Raw genomic sequence first — 20,175 nt, forward strand, 5'->3', positions numbered from 1 at the left:
GACAACGGTGAAGCAGGATTACACAGGTTTAATAAAATTACTTGATGTTTTCTACCACTTTAGAGTTAAAGCTGCTGTTCCTCTGACTGGGTTTTTAGCATTTTCCACAACTTTACTGTCTGTTTCAATCACCGCATTCTTAGCATTGTTTCCAGCTGGTGCATGCAGCTGTTTCGAGAGAGCTCTAAAAACCTACTAAGTAGTTTCATTGACTAGAAAACCTTCATCTTTTGTTCAGAATCAGCTACTTATCACAGGTAACCAGCGCAACTTCCTTTTCATCCCCACAGCGCCACAGCGCTTTACAAAGTGGGACGCTCAGCTTCTACTGACTTCAATGAGGAAGCGTAGAGCGGGTTGTTCCACTGCAGCCAAACTAGACGGTCATTGGATAAATGCTGGGCTTTGTCCTGCCCATTGGACGCTCAGGGTCTCTGGGCGTCTATGGGACAGTGGGCTGGCCTGGACGCTTGGCTTCTGCATGATGATTGGATGAGCTGTCTGAGGGAATCCTTTTTTGATTGACAGCTAAAAGAGCTAATCAGCGATCTTGAAGAATAAACATCCACCGGAGCATTTTCCATGTTTTTCATTCCGTAGTTCTGAACTGATCCGGAGACTTTACCGATCCCTAGCGACTTTGTCTTTGTTAAAAACTACTAGCGTTGTGTTTGGTGACTCTGTTCTGTCACTCTGCGGTTTCTTTCCCCAACGAGCAGCGGCAGCTGCGGAGTTTCTCCCCACGCAACGATCACTCACACTCACAGGCAGCCCACTTCACAGTAGCCTGGCGCAGCAGCTCCAGCTGGGCAAAGGCCGTTTAAGCAGCCTAGCTCTGCTGGCCATTGAGAAGACACAGGTCAAGTCCCTGGAAAAGATGCCTAGTTGGTACGACAAGGTCACAGATAATTTTCTTGAAAAAGAACCAAGGGTAGAATTTACATATAAATAAACCAACATATTTATGATGTAGGCCGGAAAAATGAGCTTCCCCTCCTTGAAAGACCAGCAGCCACCACGGATTCCTACATGTCGGAATATAGCCTCACATACATGGGTGGTGTATTTACTGCAAGGGAAGTGGGCATGTTGATGAAGTTTCCACCCAAAACCTGTTTTATATGTTTTACATGAAGACAGCGACGAACATGTCTAACTAGAGAGACACCGAGATTCGGGATCTTCTGTTGGTAAGGGCTGATGCAAAAACCGTCAGGCAAATTAAAGGAACGGCAAGAAACTTGGTTGTTTATGACCAAATTATTAACCGGCTACATGACCACGGTGTTATTTGCATCATGTCAAGCCTCTTGCACGCTCTACCCAGGCGCCACCACTCGACTAAACCAAAGTACTAACAGTAGGTATACACAGAGAATCTCCTATTGTGTGCTACATGTATGGAAGGGAAATGTTGTACCATGTATGGGAGACATTAGCCCTGTCTCATCTGTCTGACATGGTTGAGACATATGAGTCTGTGACGTCCCTCAGATCCTCAAACACAAACCTCTTGATTTTTCCTTTGGTCAGAACTAAAAAGGCACATAGAGGCAACCTTTGTTAATTGTGACCCCAAAGGTCTTAGGAGCTCGACATCTGTTGACACTTTCAAACGAAATCTTCAGACAAATCTTTTTTTTTCCCATTCATTTCTCCTGATATTCAATTTTATTTTCATTACTTCTATTGTCTTATAATAAATGGTATGTTAATCTGGTTTTATGTTAAGTACTTTGTGTTGCATGGTATGTATGCATTGTGCCATATAAATAAAATGTATTGTTTATTATTATTAAAATGTAATGTGCTGAAAGCAAAGGCCTTTGATATCTGATTTTGCCGTAATTCCAAGTCAGTCTAAGTGCATGGAATTATGGAGCTTTCATGGTCGTGTTAACTGGATTGAGAGATTATTGCAGATTACATAATGAGGCTGACCATTCACTTAACTGCAGTAAAACAATGGCTTTAAATATACCTAGCATCCAAACTGAGATGTGACAGTTCTGTTTGTGTTGTATTGATAATGTTACACCTCATCCCTGGGCTAAAAAAAAATGACACCTCTGATCTGTCAAATGATGGAAAAGCAAGCCCTCCTCTCACCATTTAACACTCTGCCTGGGAGCTAAGGCATTATTCCTGAGAAAATAAGAGAAACAAAGCCGGCTATTTTTATGGTACTGGGAGCAGAACAAACAAGTTTCACAAAAGAAACTTTTCATGTCAATAAAAATAAAAGAAATAATGCAGTACTGTACAAGCAGTGCTGCAGTGAGATGAAAGGCAGCGGTCGCAGACAGTACAAAAGTGACTGATGACTGCTAAATGCAGAACATCACACTGCTGTCCATGGTACTCTCAGAATTGAATTTTACACGGTATTTATAGCTTGCATTGTTGATGGCCACCTGCCAATTATCAACCAATCAACCTACACACTTTTATCCTTAGGGTGACACCATAACACCACTTCTTTTTTTCTGCTGACTGTCAGTGTTTCTGTCTATGGAAGCAATGTAACACACAAACGGGGTCGTCCCAATATCATAATGCATGAAATAATCTCAGGGAAGCCCATTTTAATCAAGTGCTTAGTTCAAAGGCATGGTGTCAAAATAACACCCTATTGTCCTCACAGTGCAATACTTTACACCTGGACGGTAATGTATGGAGGATTAAGGACAACTTGGAGCTCAGTCATGAAAGTGAAATGATTAACTTGTGCAAAAAACTTGCTCTCAGTTCAAAGGGGTGAATGTCACTTAAAAATAGAAAGACAAAAGAGCACAAAACCAGACCCTCGATCATACTTAGCAGCACACGTGTCCTTGCTATCCTGTTTTACTCTCCATTAACTAACACACACACACACACACACACACACACACACACACACACACACACACACACACACACACACACACACACACACACACACACACACACACACGCACACACACACACACACACACACCTGCTAAATTGCCAATTAAATCTCAAAATAACACGCGTGTCTTGAAATACACACGTCCCCAAAGTGTCTAAGCTTGATTAAAAAAGGGTGTTTAGATGATTATGTTCTAATAATGTTTGTGCCTTTATAGTTCTATTAACCCCGTAGACCCTATCTACTAAATAAAATAGGTTGTAGTACTGTAATTTCGTACATGTTTCCTTTAATTCTTCCATTCTATGTTTTCAAAGCAGGGTGCTAAGAGGGGCAGCCATGGGATTGTTACCCACAATGCAAGGAGAGGAGAGGCTGAATCTGCTGTAAGCGTCGTAGCAGATTAGACATGACGGTGGGGTTTGATCGACTCATCTGTCTCGCACTACCCCCCCCCCCCCTCCCATCAAAAGTTATTTTTCAACATACACACACACACACACACACACACACACACACACACACACACACACACACACACACACACACACACACACACACACACACACACACACACACACACACACACACACACACACACACACACACACACACACACACACACACACACACACACACACACACACACACACACAGTTGACCAAAATACCCAGAATCCATTGCAGCTCAAGGTCACCTCAGTCTTCTCTGGCACTCAGCCTGTGCACCACAATTCTCAGTCTTTTCTTGCACAGAAGCCTTAAATCAAACGAGTCCGGCAGAATAGAGGCCAGACAAAATAACTGTTGTCATGTTTGCTTTTTAAACGAAGAGAGGCTCGAATTTTAGCATTATGGTTTACACACTGCAAATCAAAGGGCTATGTTGGCTTCTTTGAGAGTCCAACCCGCCCCATATTGGGAAACCTGCAGTTTGAATATCCTTTATGTACTTAGAATAAATCCTGATTTAATTAAAGCTTTACAATACAACTTCCACAAAAATTCATTTCCATCTCATGTCACAAAGAAATCTAAATCCGTCTGGATAATCTCTACACCGGTATCAAATTGCACTGCAATGTATTTTGACCTCAATTGTCATTGAGGGGACGAATGTTATATGAAGTGACAACTATTTCTATGTTGTTTTTTTTTATTCTATGGAGTATTCGCTTTGTGCTATTGAGCAAAATTTTGTACTGAACGACTGCACATGAAGAACCAACCCTGAGGGAAAATATGGAGGAAACGCGGAGAACAGACAAGACTACTGCAACGATCCTGAAGCCATTTACTGCGCGTTTACCTCGTCATGCTGTATGTGGTTTGCATGTTACTATTTAAATACTGTATTACTGTGGAACATCTTTAACTGGGGAAAAAAATAGCTTGAGATTTTTTCCGAAGGGATTTGTTTGTCAGATCGGGACACAATTTGTAGAGCTTAACCCAGAATTACACATTTGACTCTGTTTTATATAATCCCACAGTGGAATAGTGTATGCCAGCCCTGCATAGCATTGTTTAAACCCCATTAATGCACAATGGTCAGTTTAGTTGTTGAAAGTACTCCTTACTTAACACCCACTGAGATTCAAATTAACAAAGATGTATGCCATAAGTCAGTCTCGTAAAATATGTTTGGCATTGTTTGTTGCATTTTGAATTATCTAAGAGTGTGGGTATCTGAAAATGCTCATTAAATCGATGAGAACAAAAAAAGATGCATGGAATTAAAGGCATGTCTCAAAAATGTCATCACAGTAAATCTGACTTCATTAAAATAACAAATCAGCGGCATGATGTGTAAAAGGATGAGTGTGTGTTCACATGCCAGAGGAGACATGGAAGGTCATTTCTATCAGCCCAAATCCTAAAACTCATTACTGCACACCTGTAACTTCCTCATAGTCTGACATTTCATATAAAATTGTATTTTCAGAGGAGATGGTGTTGAAGGCGAAGTGGGAGAAAAATAATATGGATCAAGAAACCAACTCACCTTGGGCTGTACTTCTACTTCTACCACTTGGTTCTTGTTCATGCAATTTTTCGCGAATCTCTCAACTGTGCTGTTGCACTTCATGAAGATCACGTAGGCGGCGTAGGCTGAGAGCAGCGTGACACTTTCCCACATGGAGATGAAGTTATCCAGGAAGAAGATGATGAGCATGATCAGATCCAGGATGTAGAAGGAGACGTCTCGGAAGAGTGGCCACCATGTTAGGTTGAGGATCTCTTTGGAGAAGATGGCACACATCCCGATCACAAAGAGGATGTTGAAGACGGCCGAGCCTACGATGGTCCCGATGCCCACGTTGCTGTGTGAGATGAAGACGCCGATGATGGAGGTGAAGAGCTCCGGGGCTGAGCCGCCTGCTGCCATGAAGGTGGCACCCGCTACGTCATCCGAAATGGTCAGTTTCTCTGTGATGACTGTGAGCGCTGGGACGAAGAACTCGTCACAAACTATGGCTAAGGCAATGAACATGTAGATCATGCCAAACATGTGGAGGACCACTGCTCCTTGGCGCCTCTCATTAAGGCTGAAAATGTCTGGTGGGTAGTCCCCCTGGCTTGTGTTGCTACCTGCTGAAGATTTCATGGCTATTGGCATGTCGGCTGAATCATTGGAGTCTCTCTGATGTTGGGTGAAAAGTAGAGTCCTGTGGGGGGCCGACTGGTCGAGACTGTCCTGGGGGGGCTCACTGAAACCCCCTGAGCTCCAGGTCAAGGCACTGATGGAGACAGCACTTACGGCCACCAGGCTGACCATGAACCCTATGATTCGCACTGGCCTCAGCTTTTTCCGTAGACACCGGTAGGCCTGCCGCTTACAGGCAGTACCCGCCATGGGCCTTCTCTCTAATGAATCCATGCAGGGTTGATCTGAACCCATGTCTGTGCAGCTCGTGGTGTCCTCACTCTCAATGTCTGGGTAGGAAGAGGGGAGAGCGGGGAGCAGGTTTTACCGGAGACAATGCATGGTGTTGTCTTCAGTTTCAAATGTGTTAAAATGATTGTAGGTGCTTTCCAGGGTCTGGTTTGCCAAATGATGTCTTCATATTAGCCTCTGCTGGACAATGTCAACAGAATGAATACAATTAATTATTGAACCAGGAAAGAAACTAAAGATTGTAAAATCAACATCAAAATACAATCAAATTTAAAAAAGGATGTTTTGATGTTAAGTAAACAAGGTTTAAAGATTCTGCTTTTTCAGTTTAAACAGTGATGGTACAAAGTTAAACAGGACAGACATCTAGTTGGTTAATTGATGACTTAATCATCAGAAAGTTCACCTTTGTCAATTTTGGCCTCTATTATGTAAGACATTTGATTAAAAAAAATTCTCAAATGTGTGCTATCTGCTTTTCTCTTTTCAAATAAAACAATGACTATTCAGTTTTGCCTTTATATGTTTTTCAAAGTAGCCTTATACACAACTGTTAACCCATGATCATTGTTGCTGTGGAAAAGTCGGCTACAAATCAAGAATTTAATATTCATGACCACCGCCAAAAATACTACATGGAGCCTGGATATTTAGAAATCCCCAGTTATGTAGACATGTTAAAATAGTCAGCTTAAAACGCCAATCCAATGCATATCTTGAGTTGTTGGTCTCAGTATTCTCCCACTGCACTCTGTAATAAATATCTAATTAAGACGAAATCAAGAATTCATTACAATGTTCAAGTTTGAACATTAAGCTGCTTTGTGGTCATTATGTGACCTTATTACATTGACATTAGCTGCGTACTATATTTTTAATTGTGACGACTTGCAATCAAATAAACCCTGCTGTTTTTACCTGGGAGAACAACGTGAAGGCCGACGGTTAACGGACATCACTTGGCTGCGGTCAGTGAAAATGGTTAACGCTATGACGCTGCTGCTCAGGTAAAAGCACAGAAAACACACACACACACACACACACACACACACACACACACACACACACACACACACACACACACACACACACACACACACACACACACACACACACACACACACACACACACACACACACACACACACACACACACACACACACACTGTCCTGTTTGACTTTTCAATGATGCACAGCCTGCAGCCTTTAAGCTGGACGGCTTATGTGCGATGGCAGTTCCACTGACAACTCTTTTCCCTGTCTGCCCTTCAATAATGCTTTCGCCCTTTCAGCTGGATCATCACACAACAAATGGCTAACCAGCATCTCCGACCAAAACAGCCCAACATTAGTTCCCCTGGATGGGCGCATGACGCGTGGAGACGCTGCAGACGGTGGCATGTCTTACCTTTGACAGAGGCGAGAAACAAAGCCGCACGGCACAGCAGCAGGTTGAAATTAGGAAATCCTCACCGGTGCCCTCTTGCTCTCATTGAGCAAAAATGTGACCGGTCTCCGCTCTCCGACGATAGAGGAGGAGCTTTAGAGGAGAGGGGGAAAAAATGCTTTGCCAACTGCGCTCACCTCTCTCCCTCACATCAGCATCATCATCAGCAGCAGCATCCCTCCCGTCTCGGATGAGAGGAGAGGGGGAAAAAAAGAGAAAAAAATCACCCGGTCGAAAATACCTTGCAAATGTAGCAGAATATCGCGCTGGGCAGGGCTGACCACGTGAACCGCTTGGTTTATTAATAAAGCCAGGTAAGCGGCAGACGGCGCATCCTTTCCCGCTGGCTTCACGCGGTGGGGGCTTTGGTGATGTTGCATTTTGAGGGAGGAGTTGCCGTGGTTACACAGCAAAGGCAGTATTTCCACTGATTTCTTTGTTTTATGCCTCTGATGACGGAACAGGTGGGTATGCTTCAGCTCAGTTGCAGATTCATGTGGAGCCACGCCTTAGGTCATTTCAAGGTTACATGCGAGTGGCCGATCCCTTTCTCCCCTGGACACTGTAACGTGCAACCTGAGGTGCAGCATCACTGAGCTAGAGTATAATATTTCATTTTAAAGGAATGCTTGTGTGGTTATGCCACCAGGAAACTGCTAGGAGATAGGATAGGTTAAAGGTCCCATTTTATGCTAATTTACAGGTTCATACTTGTATTTTGGGTTTCTACTGTGACAGAACATGTTAAACAACACATTATTTTTCTCATACCGTCTGTCTGAATAAATCTGTATTCAGCCTTGGCCAAACTAAAACACTCCCTTTTAGCTTCTGTCTCTTAAAGTCCCCCTCCTGAAAAAGCCCAATCTGCTCTGATTGGTCAGCATTCTGGGTCTTCTGTATCTGCTTTGTAAGTGTCTCTCTGCACTGTCATTGCAGACGGGGAATGACTGTAACAGCACTGTAGCAGCACTTTCTATCTATATATAGTATAATTGTGACATCACAACTGAATACGGGCTGTGTGCATTTTGTACAATATTGTAAAGAAACAAAATCTCTCTGACGGCACTCCTAAAGTTCACTACTTATTACTAATTATTTCCTTTATTCCTTAGAAGAAAGTATTAAAGAGACAGTTTCTGAGTTTAGGGGTTGTTCTCATTGAAAGAACAGATGTACACGTTGGTATCGATCTTCTCATCCCCACACATCAACAAATGCGAGAGTAAACATTAAAAGACCATGCTGAAACTATTTGCCTGTTCTCTTCATTTTGATTATGTCAACCAATATATGACTTCATCTGACATAACCATCATCCCTAGAGCCCCTCGGGTCACCATGTGTCCCCCCTCGCGTCAAATAAAGCCACCCAACCACTTAGCATAAGTCGACAGGCCAAACCCTGTTGGATAGACGTGGACATGCAATCTCTACATAGTGTGACAAAGTATGTACGACACTAATGGCCTGGTGCTGTATAATAAATCATGATTCAATGACCTCATTGATTGGCCTTCTCCCCTATTCTCATCTCCTCCCCACTGTAGCTGCCTCTTGTTACCTAACAGGAAACACAGAGGCCGACAGTATTGACTTGAGTTACCAGATTATCAATAGTCAGATGTTATTTGACAACTATCCGTTGAGGCTCATATCGGTCTAGAGTTTTCAAGCGAAGCTAGTTGATTTGTTATAACTTAATTTGTTAGAAATCTCATCTGTAATTACTATCAAAACATTCCCTAAAGCAATATTTTGACATTTTTTTAACCAGACGAATGTGAGGGTGGTATCGATCTTTTTATCTAGCTACGTTTCGAAAGAAAGCAAATAAACTATTCCTTTAAGCGTGAAGACTTAACCTCCATTGTGTAGTGTCAATCATATTTCCATCTCACAGGATGTGCAAGTCAATGTTGTCACACTTCTGAGCCCAGAAGACGACTCATGTTGTTCCAAAGTGATTGAGTTTGATTGCCCCACTATGACACTGAGCCTAATCACCACCCAGTCCAGAGTTTTTCCACAAGAAACTGGAGGCTGTCCTGTCACGCTGATTAAAATGAGGATTTGATTGGTGAATGAACACATGAGTAGGCTACATCATAGATCAGATGGTTGAGATGATAAGGCCGGGGTGTGAGGCAGGTTTGTTTATTACTGAACCAGCTGAATTACGGGGCATTCCATCGACTTCACACACGGGCTGCAGTTGAATAATTCTTTTTGCTTGGGAAGGTTCCTAATTGAGTGAAATGACCCGGAAGTAAGGAAGTGATAAGAAACGGTACCTCAATGCTTTAGATATGATCTCCTTTAGCATAGGATACACTGGACCATCCTTTACGAAAGGAAAAGGGATAGTGCCATCCTACAAATCCTTAGGCAGCAACATTTAAAGCAATGCAGTATCATTCGACCATTCATAATAAGAATATTCAGGTGTGTGCTTCTAAATCGGAGAAAATAATTAATTTGGGTCAACATCTTACATCCCCTTTTCTTGAAAGACACATTTGACTCCCCCTCTACCAGTCCCTGTAGGCTATGTTGCTTTTTGAAATGTACGGTGGTGAGTGTTTTCTTTAACCATTTATTTTAAATGATTAGCGAGGCTAAGTCAAAGTTGGGATTCATTACAGGTGCGTTGACCTTGTGTATACTCTGGCCTCTGGGGAAATGTGATAGTAAATCAAAACAATGGTTTGAATACAGACTGTACAGCACACAAGGGCTGTCACAATAGCTGATCTGTTTGTTTAAAATGATACACAGCTGCATGAGCACATGCATCTGATCAGTACACATCGTCATCATAAAGTGCGATCGGAGCCTGTGACCCCAGCCCTTCGAATAAGATCTGTCAATATTTTTGCCTATCAAATGAGATCCCCATCCAGGCCCTTGTCAGCTCTTTTTCAAACAATGGCCCCACAGTGCACACCAGCTCTCCTCCACACTGTCGCACTCCTGATCTGGCTGCATTTCCAGCATAAAAGTGATGACATGTGGGATGTGTTTGGGAGGGAGGGGTTTTGGAGGGGTGACGGGGGCAATTGTTTTGATTTGTCTGAAATCTGTGCTGTGAAAACAACAGAAATTTCCATGCTGGCCCTGCCCCCCACCCGGCCCACACTCGCTTTGGCCCGGCAGCTAAATCCGAGCCTTTGTGTCCCACATAGTTGTATGGATTTGTCAGCAATGGGGTAGGGGCAGTGGGGGGCAGATAGTGTGATGATAACCAAGCAAGTTTTTTCCGGTGAAGAGGGAAGGACAATTGACTGAAGCGAGGTATTGAATTAGCTCAACAAAGCTAAACAAGTCATTTCAGGTATTAACGAATGGTGAGAGCGGTTTGGTCCTGTACATGAGAAAAGCAGTGAAACTGGAGAGTCCCAAGATAAGCTTTTTCTAAGAGACTTGCTCCGGATTAGATGTTGAAAGCCTCATATTAGCAACCCCCCCATCACCAACACAAGTCTGTACAAAGAGGCTTGGTCAGACCACCTGCCCCTTAGGAAAATACGGTCAGCAAAACAAAATGGGCACAGGCACCAATGGGATGCTCAGAAAGTAAATAGTGAATCAATGAAGCTCTTAAAACAGCTGAGAAAATGTATTCCAGAAGACAAATGGCCTTTGAGTTATAACACAAAAGCTATATAGGGTATATATGGATGGGAATATTCATTTTTAGCAGTTGCTCTAAAGGGATTAACACATTGATAATCCAGGTCTGATCACTAAGTGCCGGAGTTGATTAGATACCAGCCCACAGTCTGAAAGGGAGACCCTACTTTTTTTATTGGTGGTCCATGTAAACGCAGTGCAGGAATTCTGAAATACAAAAATAAGTTCAGCAGCACCTGAAATATTACATTTACTCTGGATATGGTTCCATGTTTCACTTAAATGTTTTACGGTATTTTGTTTGAAATGTTGTTTTATTGTTTAGGAATACTGAGTTTATGTCCCAGAGTTTCTATGGATCATCGAAAAAGCTGTCAGAAATAACTTCTGGTGGGAAATGTGTTCTATTTAATCATGAAGTACTTCTTAATTTCAGGACACTGCATTTATAATATTCTTTTCTTCCTTCTAACAAGACAAAGAGCTTACAGCCATGCGACTCTGTGCTTGAGGCTGTACTTACACAGTGGTGTTTTAACTGGCTAACTTGCTGACAGTTGACAATCTTAGTGTAGCATTTTAGCACGCTAACAGTTGCTAATCAACGCTGAACCCAAATTATAGCTGATGATAAGGCGAGTTCCATTATTTGAAGGTATTTTGTCATTAACCAAGAACTGGACAAACTGAAATGTGGACATTTGACATTTTGACCTGATGATGGCGCTATTTGAAAAGTCAGGGGATCCCCAAAGTTATTACAATTCATTCTGAAGGGAATACAAATGTTTGTACCAAATTCCACAGCAAACCAATCTTTGTTGAGAAATTTCAATTAAAAAAAAAAGGAATTCTACAGAAATGACACTTCACATCAACATTAGACTGTTAAGCTACGTTGCGTATTAAAGTAGAATACATTATCTTAAGTGGATTTCTTTGATGGGGCCATGAGCTTAGCTATTGTAAAAATCCAATCAATCTTTGGCCTTGCATCATTTAACTATTGCAAGACAATGCTACATAAGAACAAACAGGACAAAAGAGTTGTATTATTGATCTGCACACATGTGAAGTGCTGCCTTATGACATTTAATAGCTGAATATGCTGATTATTTGTAATGGTTTTACATCCATGAGATGTGGCCACAAAGCAATAATCAGATTGCTATGTTTGCTTTGGTACAGGCAATTCCTTTCAAAGGTTTCACAGTTCAAGCAAACCACAGCCTGACACTGGAGCATATTTTCTTTGGTTATGATGTGTCATTGAAAAGTCTGATGTGAAGGAGGACAGCATTGATACAGGATGTGTGCTGCATTATAAGGTTAATCCTTGTGTCAACAGCTGCACAGAGAGGCAGACCTGCTGGGCTGCCGAGATGAGGTTTCAGGGAGGGGGAAGAAGTTGAAAATTATTGCTGCCTGTCTGGTTAGTGAGCTCGGGCAAACACCCGACAACTGAAAAACAGAAAAAAAAAGTTGAAAAATGTTTCATGCTCTGATGTCATTAGGAAGGCGAAAGCAGAGCTGTAATCCTATTTTAATCGCAGTGGATTTATTAAACAGGAGCAGCAGGTTTAAATCTCAGCAGATTACACAGAAGGCCCAAGGAGATGTGGAGGGGGGGTCGGAGCTTGCGTAATCAAGTGCACTTAAGGTGATGTGGTTCATCTTTGACTAGTCAATACCAATTGAAAGGCAGGGGCTGCAGGTGTTAGGGCACTCTAAATGTGAGTAGTAGTCAGATGATTAAACAGTAAATAAACTTTTATATTTATCTTACCATCATGAATGTATTGATATTTTGTTGGATCAAGATCTAAATCTAATATTACATAGAGATGTCTTTTAGAATAATCACATCTAACAAGATTAAAACAGACCGTCTGCAGATGTTACTAATTATTTGGCCATGTGTGTATGAGTCTGCCACAGTGTCCCTTGGAGTCGGCCCAAATCTCTCCTTGGCATCCTTTGTAAAAGACCTTGATTTTGGTCAAGAATGGGTTAATCTCAGGTTGCATGACATCTGGACTTAATCAAATCAATCCCTTAACAGAACATGCAGAACAAGCAGAACAAGCTTGGACCTTGAGAGGTCATCAACATTTCCAATCAAAAAACAGTGCGTGCACAGAGAAGAGGAGGGTTCATGTTGATGCTCATCACACACTCCCACAAAATGTCTTGGGCAAATCTCACTGCTCATGTGTGTGACTTAAAAGGTCCCATATCGTCAAAGATGAGATTTCCATGTTTTATTATTATTATTATTATTATTATTATTATTATTATTATTATTATTATTATTATTATTATTATTATCATCATTATTATCATTATTATGATTATTATTATTATTATTATCATGATAATTATTATTATTAGGTGCTAAAATGGGGTGTTTCAGACAGAGGGTGAAAACAGGTATATTCAGACAGACAGTATGAGAAAACGAATGCGTTTTTTAACATTAAAGCATGTAAACATGTTCTAGTAGAAACCCAAAATATAAGTATGAACCTGAAAATGAGCATAATATGGGACCTTAAACATTAAGGAGACCTAAAGACCTATAAACTTGGAAACCTATAATATACTGTATGCTTCGCTCACATATACTCTAGACTCGGTTGTCTCTCACAAAACCAAAAATCTGAATATTGTTCCAACTTGACCACGTTAATGCACCAATTGTAAAATACTACATATTTATTGTGAGTAAAGCTTAATTCAGTAGTATTTATTAGTTTGTCACTGTCAAAAACCAAACTAACTACGTTAAGCATTAAACCAGACAGTAAGCTTCATGCCCTTAAAACGGATGCAGAATGTGCCAAACATTGTACAGAGCCTTGCGTTGTCATGAACTTTGCCTTTGCAAAATGCGTCATCTATAAAGGATGCCAAGCTCACCATCTGTTGGTTGAGTTTGGCAAATGTCTTTTTGTGACACAGCACCTCTTTGATAGGGAGCCATTCTGAGCTATTGCTCTCATTTTTAGGGTAACGGTGTGTATGTTGCAGATTTTTAGTAGGTGGATATTGGCTCTCAGTGTGAATAGTTCTTGTTTTGCCAAGAAATGATTAATACATTGAAGTATTTTATGAAGATTATTAAGGCACGATATGTTTGACATCTTATATTAAAAATTAGAAGGATCATTTCAATAGCATTGATCTTAAATGCCCTTACAGATTACTTATAAAGCATTTTAAAACAAACAAATATGGTCTTGATCGGGTTAAGATAATGAAGAAAGAACATTTTAATTTCTGCAAAATTAAATCTAGAAGAATGTTGAAACAAGGTTTTATGTACATGAATATACTAGGCTATGCCAAAAGGAAAATGTCTCCTATTTCTCTGTATGCCTTTGCAAACTTCTGACCACCTCATAGAATATTGTGTTTGCATGAGAGCAAGAGAGAGAGAGAGAGAGAGAGAGAGAGAGAGAGAGAGAGAGAGAGAGAGAGAGAGAGAGAGAGAGAGAGAGAGAGAGAGAGAGAGAGAGAGAGAGAGAGAGAGAGAGAGTTCCTATCAGCTCAGGATAGAGAGAGAAAGCTGCTGAAGGAGGTCTCACTCCTTTCTTTTTACATATTGAAGATTTAAGCTGCCACAGGGTCTTCACCTAGCATACCACTGTTGCCATCTACTGGACAACCCATGCATTGAATTTACATTGTAAATACAAGTTTGGTTGACAGTCACTACATTGCTCCCTGATTATGTAAATTCCCTGTTGAAGAGTTGGAGGACAAAAATCTCGATGGGCCTTTTTCATAGCTAACAATGTGACTTACCGAGCAGGAAACACACAGGTGCAACTAATCACATTAGGGTCCATTTAGGTGTGCAAGTCACAGAAAGTTGGAACTTAAATGGAAATGTAAGGCAGCCATAATTAACATTATTGGTTACACCTGTGCTTTTCCTGCTCTGACATGTCAAAATGAACTGGTAAAGGCAATAAGCATAGCTACTCAGTGTTTCTTTGAGAATTTCATGTAAAAAACAAAAAAAAAATCAAAAAAAACAAAACAAACCAGGATATGGTGTGTTAACATTATGTCTAACTTTAATTTTCAACAAGCTAGGGCCTACTCCTTCATTTGGTAAAAACTAAAACCCTCTTTTTTTATTCAGCTGCTGACCTTGGTTTGAAAGAATGAGACAAAACGAACGTGCTTTTGAGAGATATTACAGACACTGTTGATACATACAATTGGGCTGCCTTTTTTGTGGGTGCTTTACACGCAAGTTGGAGACACCGAGGTTGCTGAAATAATTTCTAATCATTTTCTCAACCTTTATTGTTTTTTTTAGAAAGTAATTTGATTATGAGTGGTCAAAAAAGAGAAGCGTAAGCTCCATTTGACCTCACTGTTTAGGTTAAAGTGGCAACACAGTTGCAATATACAAGCAACATAACTTTATTAAATGTCATTCTCATTCAATTAAAATCATGGTCAAATTTTTTTTTTTAAATAAGCTATTGCAACTTCTAACTATCATTACACTATCATAGTTTCTTTTATACTTATCTGATCATACAGGTGTAGGGAACACGAAACACCAGCAGGGAGCAGTATAACGTCAGCAGCCTTGAAATAACCGGCATGGAGGAACTTTAACCTTTATTACCCGCCTTGTTCCTTCCTCTTCCGGTTACGGCGACAGCAGGTATGGCGGCGCCCTGCTTTCCTCTGAAACATTTTGATTTTATATCCACTGTAATCCTACATATGAGAATAACATCTTGTGGATTTTAAGTGAAGATAATACTAAGAACACGTCTCTTTTTCTAAAAATGTGATAATTATGGGAGTTTATGTTTTCTATGAGACATTTTAAAGATGTCGTTGCTGGGTCCCTCAGGCCGCTATGTAAAGGCTGAGCTGAATGTGGTGGAGCCACCGTTGCTTATAACTAAGCGGAAACGTGGTTTCTCATTGAATTATAGACAATATTCTCCTGAACTGAAGTAGTCGCATGAATAACATCCGGGCTCTGTGGTGTACGTTAACTTGTATATAAGCCGGCATCACTAACGTCTTGAGCCGTAACATCGGCAGCAAGGCTAGCAGGGTTAGCATGCTAGCATGGTTCATAATTAACTGAATATATTGTCTGTTTTCAGCTCAAAAATGGTGCAACGCCTGACTTACCGCCGTAGGTTGTCCTACAACACCGCCTCCAACAAAACCAGACTGTGAGTGAACTTTCTAATGTTTATTGTTTCTTGCTAAGTAGACAGTTGAACTGCATCTTCAGTTATGATCAAACATCTGTGTAATTTCCAAAACGTTTGTTCCCGTGCTATTCTGCAGGTCCCGGACGCCCGGTAACCGAATTGTGTACCTGTACACCAAGAAGGTCGGCAAAGCTCCCAAGTCGGCATGTGGCATCTGCCCAGGAAGACTGCGTGGAGTAAGTAACCCCATTGTGTCTTGATTGACTCGTTTCCCAGTACAGAGATGATTTGCTGTTTTTGTTTATATATATATATATATATCTATATCAAAAGTTGAGCTGTACAGGCACTTCTCAGTACTGTTACTTATAGTAGAAAACATACTTAAGTCACTATCCAAAAAGGTCCTTCAAAAGAAAGTGTGCACCATATTTAGAACATTTTCACTGCTTTACCTTGCACTGTATTACTCTGTAGTCTAGCAGTTTATGGGATAGATAAGTAAAGAAAAAATAGTGATAACAGATGACAACATGCTGCTCATTGTAGAGACAAGTGTCCCTTTACAAACCCCAGCATATAGAAGAACTTTTGCAAAGGGAGACTGAACAACCATAACAGAGAGGAAATGACTGTACAAAACTGGTGGGAAGCTTTGTCTAACAGCAAGATAAAGTAGCAGGAATATTCTAAATATAGCATACATTTACGCAGAAATGTTTTTTTTTGTGGAAAAACTGCCTGCTGTACACCAACTATCTACTGTAAAAGTACCTCATACAACCCCACTTCAAAGAATGCTGAACTATCCCTTAATAAGATGTATGTGTGGGGTAACCCTAAGTGCGCACTCACACTGTCCATCCATACGTTTCACGGCTAAAGTCTAGTTCGTTTGACCAGTGTGAGTGCAACCATACTGCTCCTATGTGTGGTACGCTTGGGGTCCATGGCCCGTTTGGAAGAGGTGGGCTTATGTTAAGCATGTTTGCATGTGTACGAACGTGTGCACAAGGCCTACGATGGTACTGACGTCATTTTATGTGCGCCTGTTCGGACATAGAAAATAAGGACTGACCATGCGCAGACATTTAAAACAATGGCGGCGAAAGGTTCACGTTGGTGTGATGCAGAGGTGGAGTGTTTACTGCAGATTTGGTTTGGATGAAAATATTCAAAAGCAGTCGGACAAGACGCACAAAAACTCTGAGGTCTATGGAAAGATTTGTAAACAAAGCGATGTATCATGATGACGTCAATCAATGCGAGTGACGTGTTACGGCGTGATGGCGTATAAGCAGGCAAGAAGCATTCGCGCGGGGCCCAGGTAGTGTGAGTACAAACGGGCCTGGCCCGCGGGGGGGAGGGAAGGGGGGGACAAGTACACTAAAGCACAGAGTGCAGTACAGACAGACAGTGAGTGCGCTGCGTCCTTAGTAAAGAGGTGCATTTGTTTGAGGCCTGTATGCCCAGCATTGGCCTGGTCTCATTAAATATGGCCATCAATAAAATATAAATCAGCTGTATGAATGGTTATTCTTCACAGACCTAAAACTATGCAACACTTCAACAGTCTGCAGAAGAAACAAGGGAATTCGGTTTCCTCATTTCCTGTGATGTGATTAGGCACTGAATAGGTGTGGTGGAAGAGCAACAGAAACAAACACAGCTCCCTTTACCTGCTCTTTAGTTTATTAAAAATCTGACCTTTAATTAAGGATAACAGTGCTTGAACTTACAACTGCATTACTGCCACAAGCTGCCACAGATAAACCAGCTATTTTTTAATACAATTATTACACAGGTAAAAATAAAGCAGGCATCTTAATCAGTGCCTTGAGTAGTAGCTTTTGGAGGGAAGTGTCATAATGAGCACCATTCAAACAAGTCATATTGTTAACTGATACTCTTGTCAGAATCTGGATACATCTATCAGTGCTTGTATGAAGGTATTTCCTTATTTTCATGTCAGAATTCAGGAAGGATTGGTAATGAACATTAATTTCCATATCCAAACTGTGTAACTAAGCAGAAGAGCAGCAAAATTGGTAAAGTAGTCTTGAGATCACCTAGGCAGTTGTGTACTGATCTAGAACATAACGGTGTGAAAGAGTGCAAGATTGTAATTGCATGCTGAATTCTAAGAAATCATGCAGGTATTGCATTTGTGACTATGGTATTATAAAAAACAGGTCTACATTTTTTAAACTAGCCAGTAATTGAGAGGATGAAGTCATCATTTTGCCTCAGATTATGGAGCATGTTGCTCAAATCCTCCTATCTTTTAAGGTGCCTGAAAACTTTTTCTTGAATTGCGATATCTACAGTTCAGAAGTTTGGCAATTCTCAAACATGCACACTGTCTAAATTCTCTGCTGCATTTTAACATATTTACTCTAACCTTTCCCCGGTTTTGGTGTTAGTTCCTCGGTCAGTACAGATTACTGTGGTCTTATTGTCGTTCTGCTCTGTCTTGTAGATCCGGGCTGTTAGACCTCAGGTTCTGATGAGGCTGTCCAAGACCAAGAAGCACGTCAGCAGGGCCTACGGAGGCTCCATGTGCGCCAAGTGTGTGCGTGACAGGTAAGAGATGCATTCCCTTCATCGCCTAAATTTCTTGCCCTTTGCTAAACTAAAATTATGCTTGTATTTGCCTTTTGTGAAGCCTATGACAAGATGTCAGTGCTACTACTACTCAGAAATCTGAACTTCTAATATTTGAAAAACATGGAAAAGAGAATGTTCTGTCTCGTATGACAATGTGAGTTTTGAATGGGAGCTGCATCATGTCTAAATTGTCTCTTTTTTTGCTTTATTCTCAGGATCAAGCGTGCTTTCCTGATTGAGGAGCAGAAGATCGTCGTCAAGGTGCTCAAGGCACAGGCACAGAGCCAGAAATCTAAGTAAAATGTGTATTTTTGCCACAATAAAAAAAAGACAAACAAATCAATTCCTAGTTGTGGTTTGCAATGTGTTGGTGTAATTCATTGAAAAGGGAGAATGTCTGATTGTGTTTGTAAACTATGAAAGCCATGTCCTGTTAAATTAGGGTTTGTTGCAGGTATGTTAAAATAAATTTTAAAATGTTTCATTATTCAACCTTTTTGACATTCAGCCAAATGCAGTAGGGTTGACACTTCAAGATGTTACATTTCATTAGCTCTGTTCTTGACAGTGACTACCTTTTAACATAATTTCAACATCTCTATCTGGTTGAGTTAATGTCAAGAGAAAACAAATGACAAAGATGCCTGACCTACTTAAAAAAGTGCACACAAAGTTATTGACTGAACACTTCCTGTTTGGATTTAGGTGCAAAAGGATCATGGACTAAAATGTGTTTCATCAAGGCAACCTGCTATGACCCAATTATTTGTTTGTTGTGATTTTGGGATGATGGGGCTCTGATTTGACGTAGGATGAATTACACATCCTGATCAGTCACCCAAATACACTTTCCATATACCCATAGTGGAGCATATAGCCGTATGTATGCCATATAGATTAAGCAGCTGATCAGAAGAAAGCTCCTCTATTAAAATGTATAACATCCAAAAACCTTTCCTGCTTAAAGAGCGGATGTATTTGCACCAACTGATGGGGATCCTAATAAACACTACTACACTGGACCAGGTCAAGGAACTTTACCAAAATGATAAACCACAATGTCGTGGTCGCTTATAAGTTCTGATGATCGCCATACTTCAAAGAATACAAAATAGAGAATGTGATCAGGGTTCATTCATTCATCTTCAACCGCTTGTCCCTGTCGGGGTCGCGGGGGGCTGGAGCCGATCCCAGCTGACATCGGGCGTGAGGCGGGGTACACCCTGGACAGGACGTCTATCGCAGGGCATAGATACGAACAGAGACAGACAACCATTCACACCTACGGGCAGTTTTAGAGTAATCAATTAACCTAACATGCATGTTTTTATGGCTACAAAGTAGCTTGGCAAAAGTTACGTCACAGTGTTACAGGTCGAAATTCAATTAGCCTTGGTCTTTGCCTTCAACTTTGTTATTTTTTCCTTTTTTGTTCTTTTCATTCTTTTCTCTCGTTTGTTCTTTTATTCAGCACAGATATGTTACGGGGGGGGGGG

General features: G+C 41.0%; 2 protein-coding genes across 3 annotated transcripts in view; one reads left to right on the forward strand and one right to left on the reverse strand.

Moving 5' to 3' along the window:
- LOC310964431 (solute carrier family 24 member 2) overlaps positions 1-5,779 on the reverse strand; it is a 43,521-nt gene extending 37,742 nt beyond the window's left edge. The window contains exon 1 of the mRNA XM_083937560.1: positions 4,898-5,779. Within this exon, the coding sequence (XP_083793686.1) occupies positions 4,898-5,773 (876 nt within the window). The 5' untranslated portion in view covers positions 5,774-5,779. The remainder of the gene's footprint in view (positions 1-4,897) is intronic.
- A 9,759-nt stretch (positions 5,780-15,538) lies between these two features.
- rpl34 (ribosomal protein L34) overlaps positions 15,539-20,175 on the forward strand; it is a 189,308-nt gene continuing 184,671 nt past the window's right edge. Inside the window, exons 1-5 of one of the 2 annotated variants that reach the window (XM_083937559.1) lie at positions 15,539-15,561; positions 16,019-16,090; positions 16,209-16,308; positions 18,552-18,655; positions 18,895-18,989. In XM_083937559.1, coding sequence (XP_083793685.1) covers positions 16,026-16,090; positions 16,209-16,308; positions 18,552-18,655; positions 18,895-18,979 — 354 coding nt within the window. In that variant the 5' untranslated portion in view covers positions 15,539-15,561; positions 16,019-16,025 and the 3' untranslated portion in view covers positions 18,980-18,989. Of the gene's footprint in view, positions 15,562-16,018; positions 16,091-16,208; positions 16,309-18,551; positions 18,656-18,894; positions 19,023-20,175 lie in introns of those variants that run through there. The other variant, XM_083937558.1, reaches the window with a different exon arrangement.

Source organism: Echiichthys vipera, assembly GCF_963691815.1.
Source record: "Echiichthys vipera genome assembly, chromosome: 22".
Taxonomy (NCBI): domain Eukaryota; kingdom Metazoa; phylum Chordata; class Actinopteri; order Perciformes; family Trachinidae; genus Echiichthys; species Echiichthys vipera.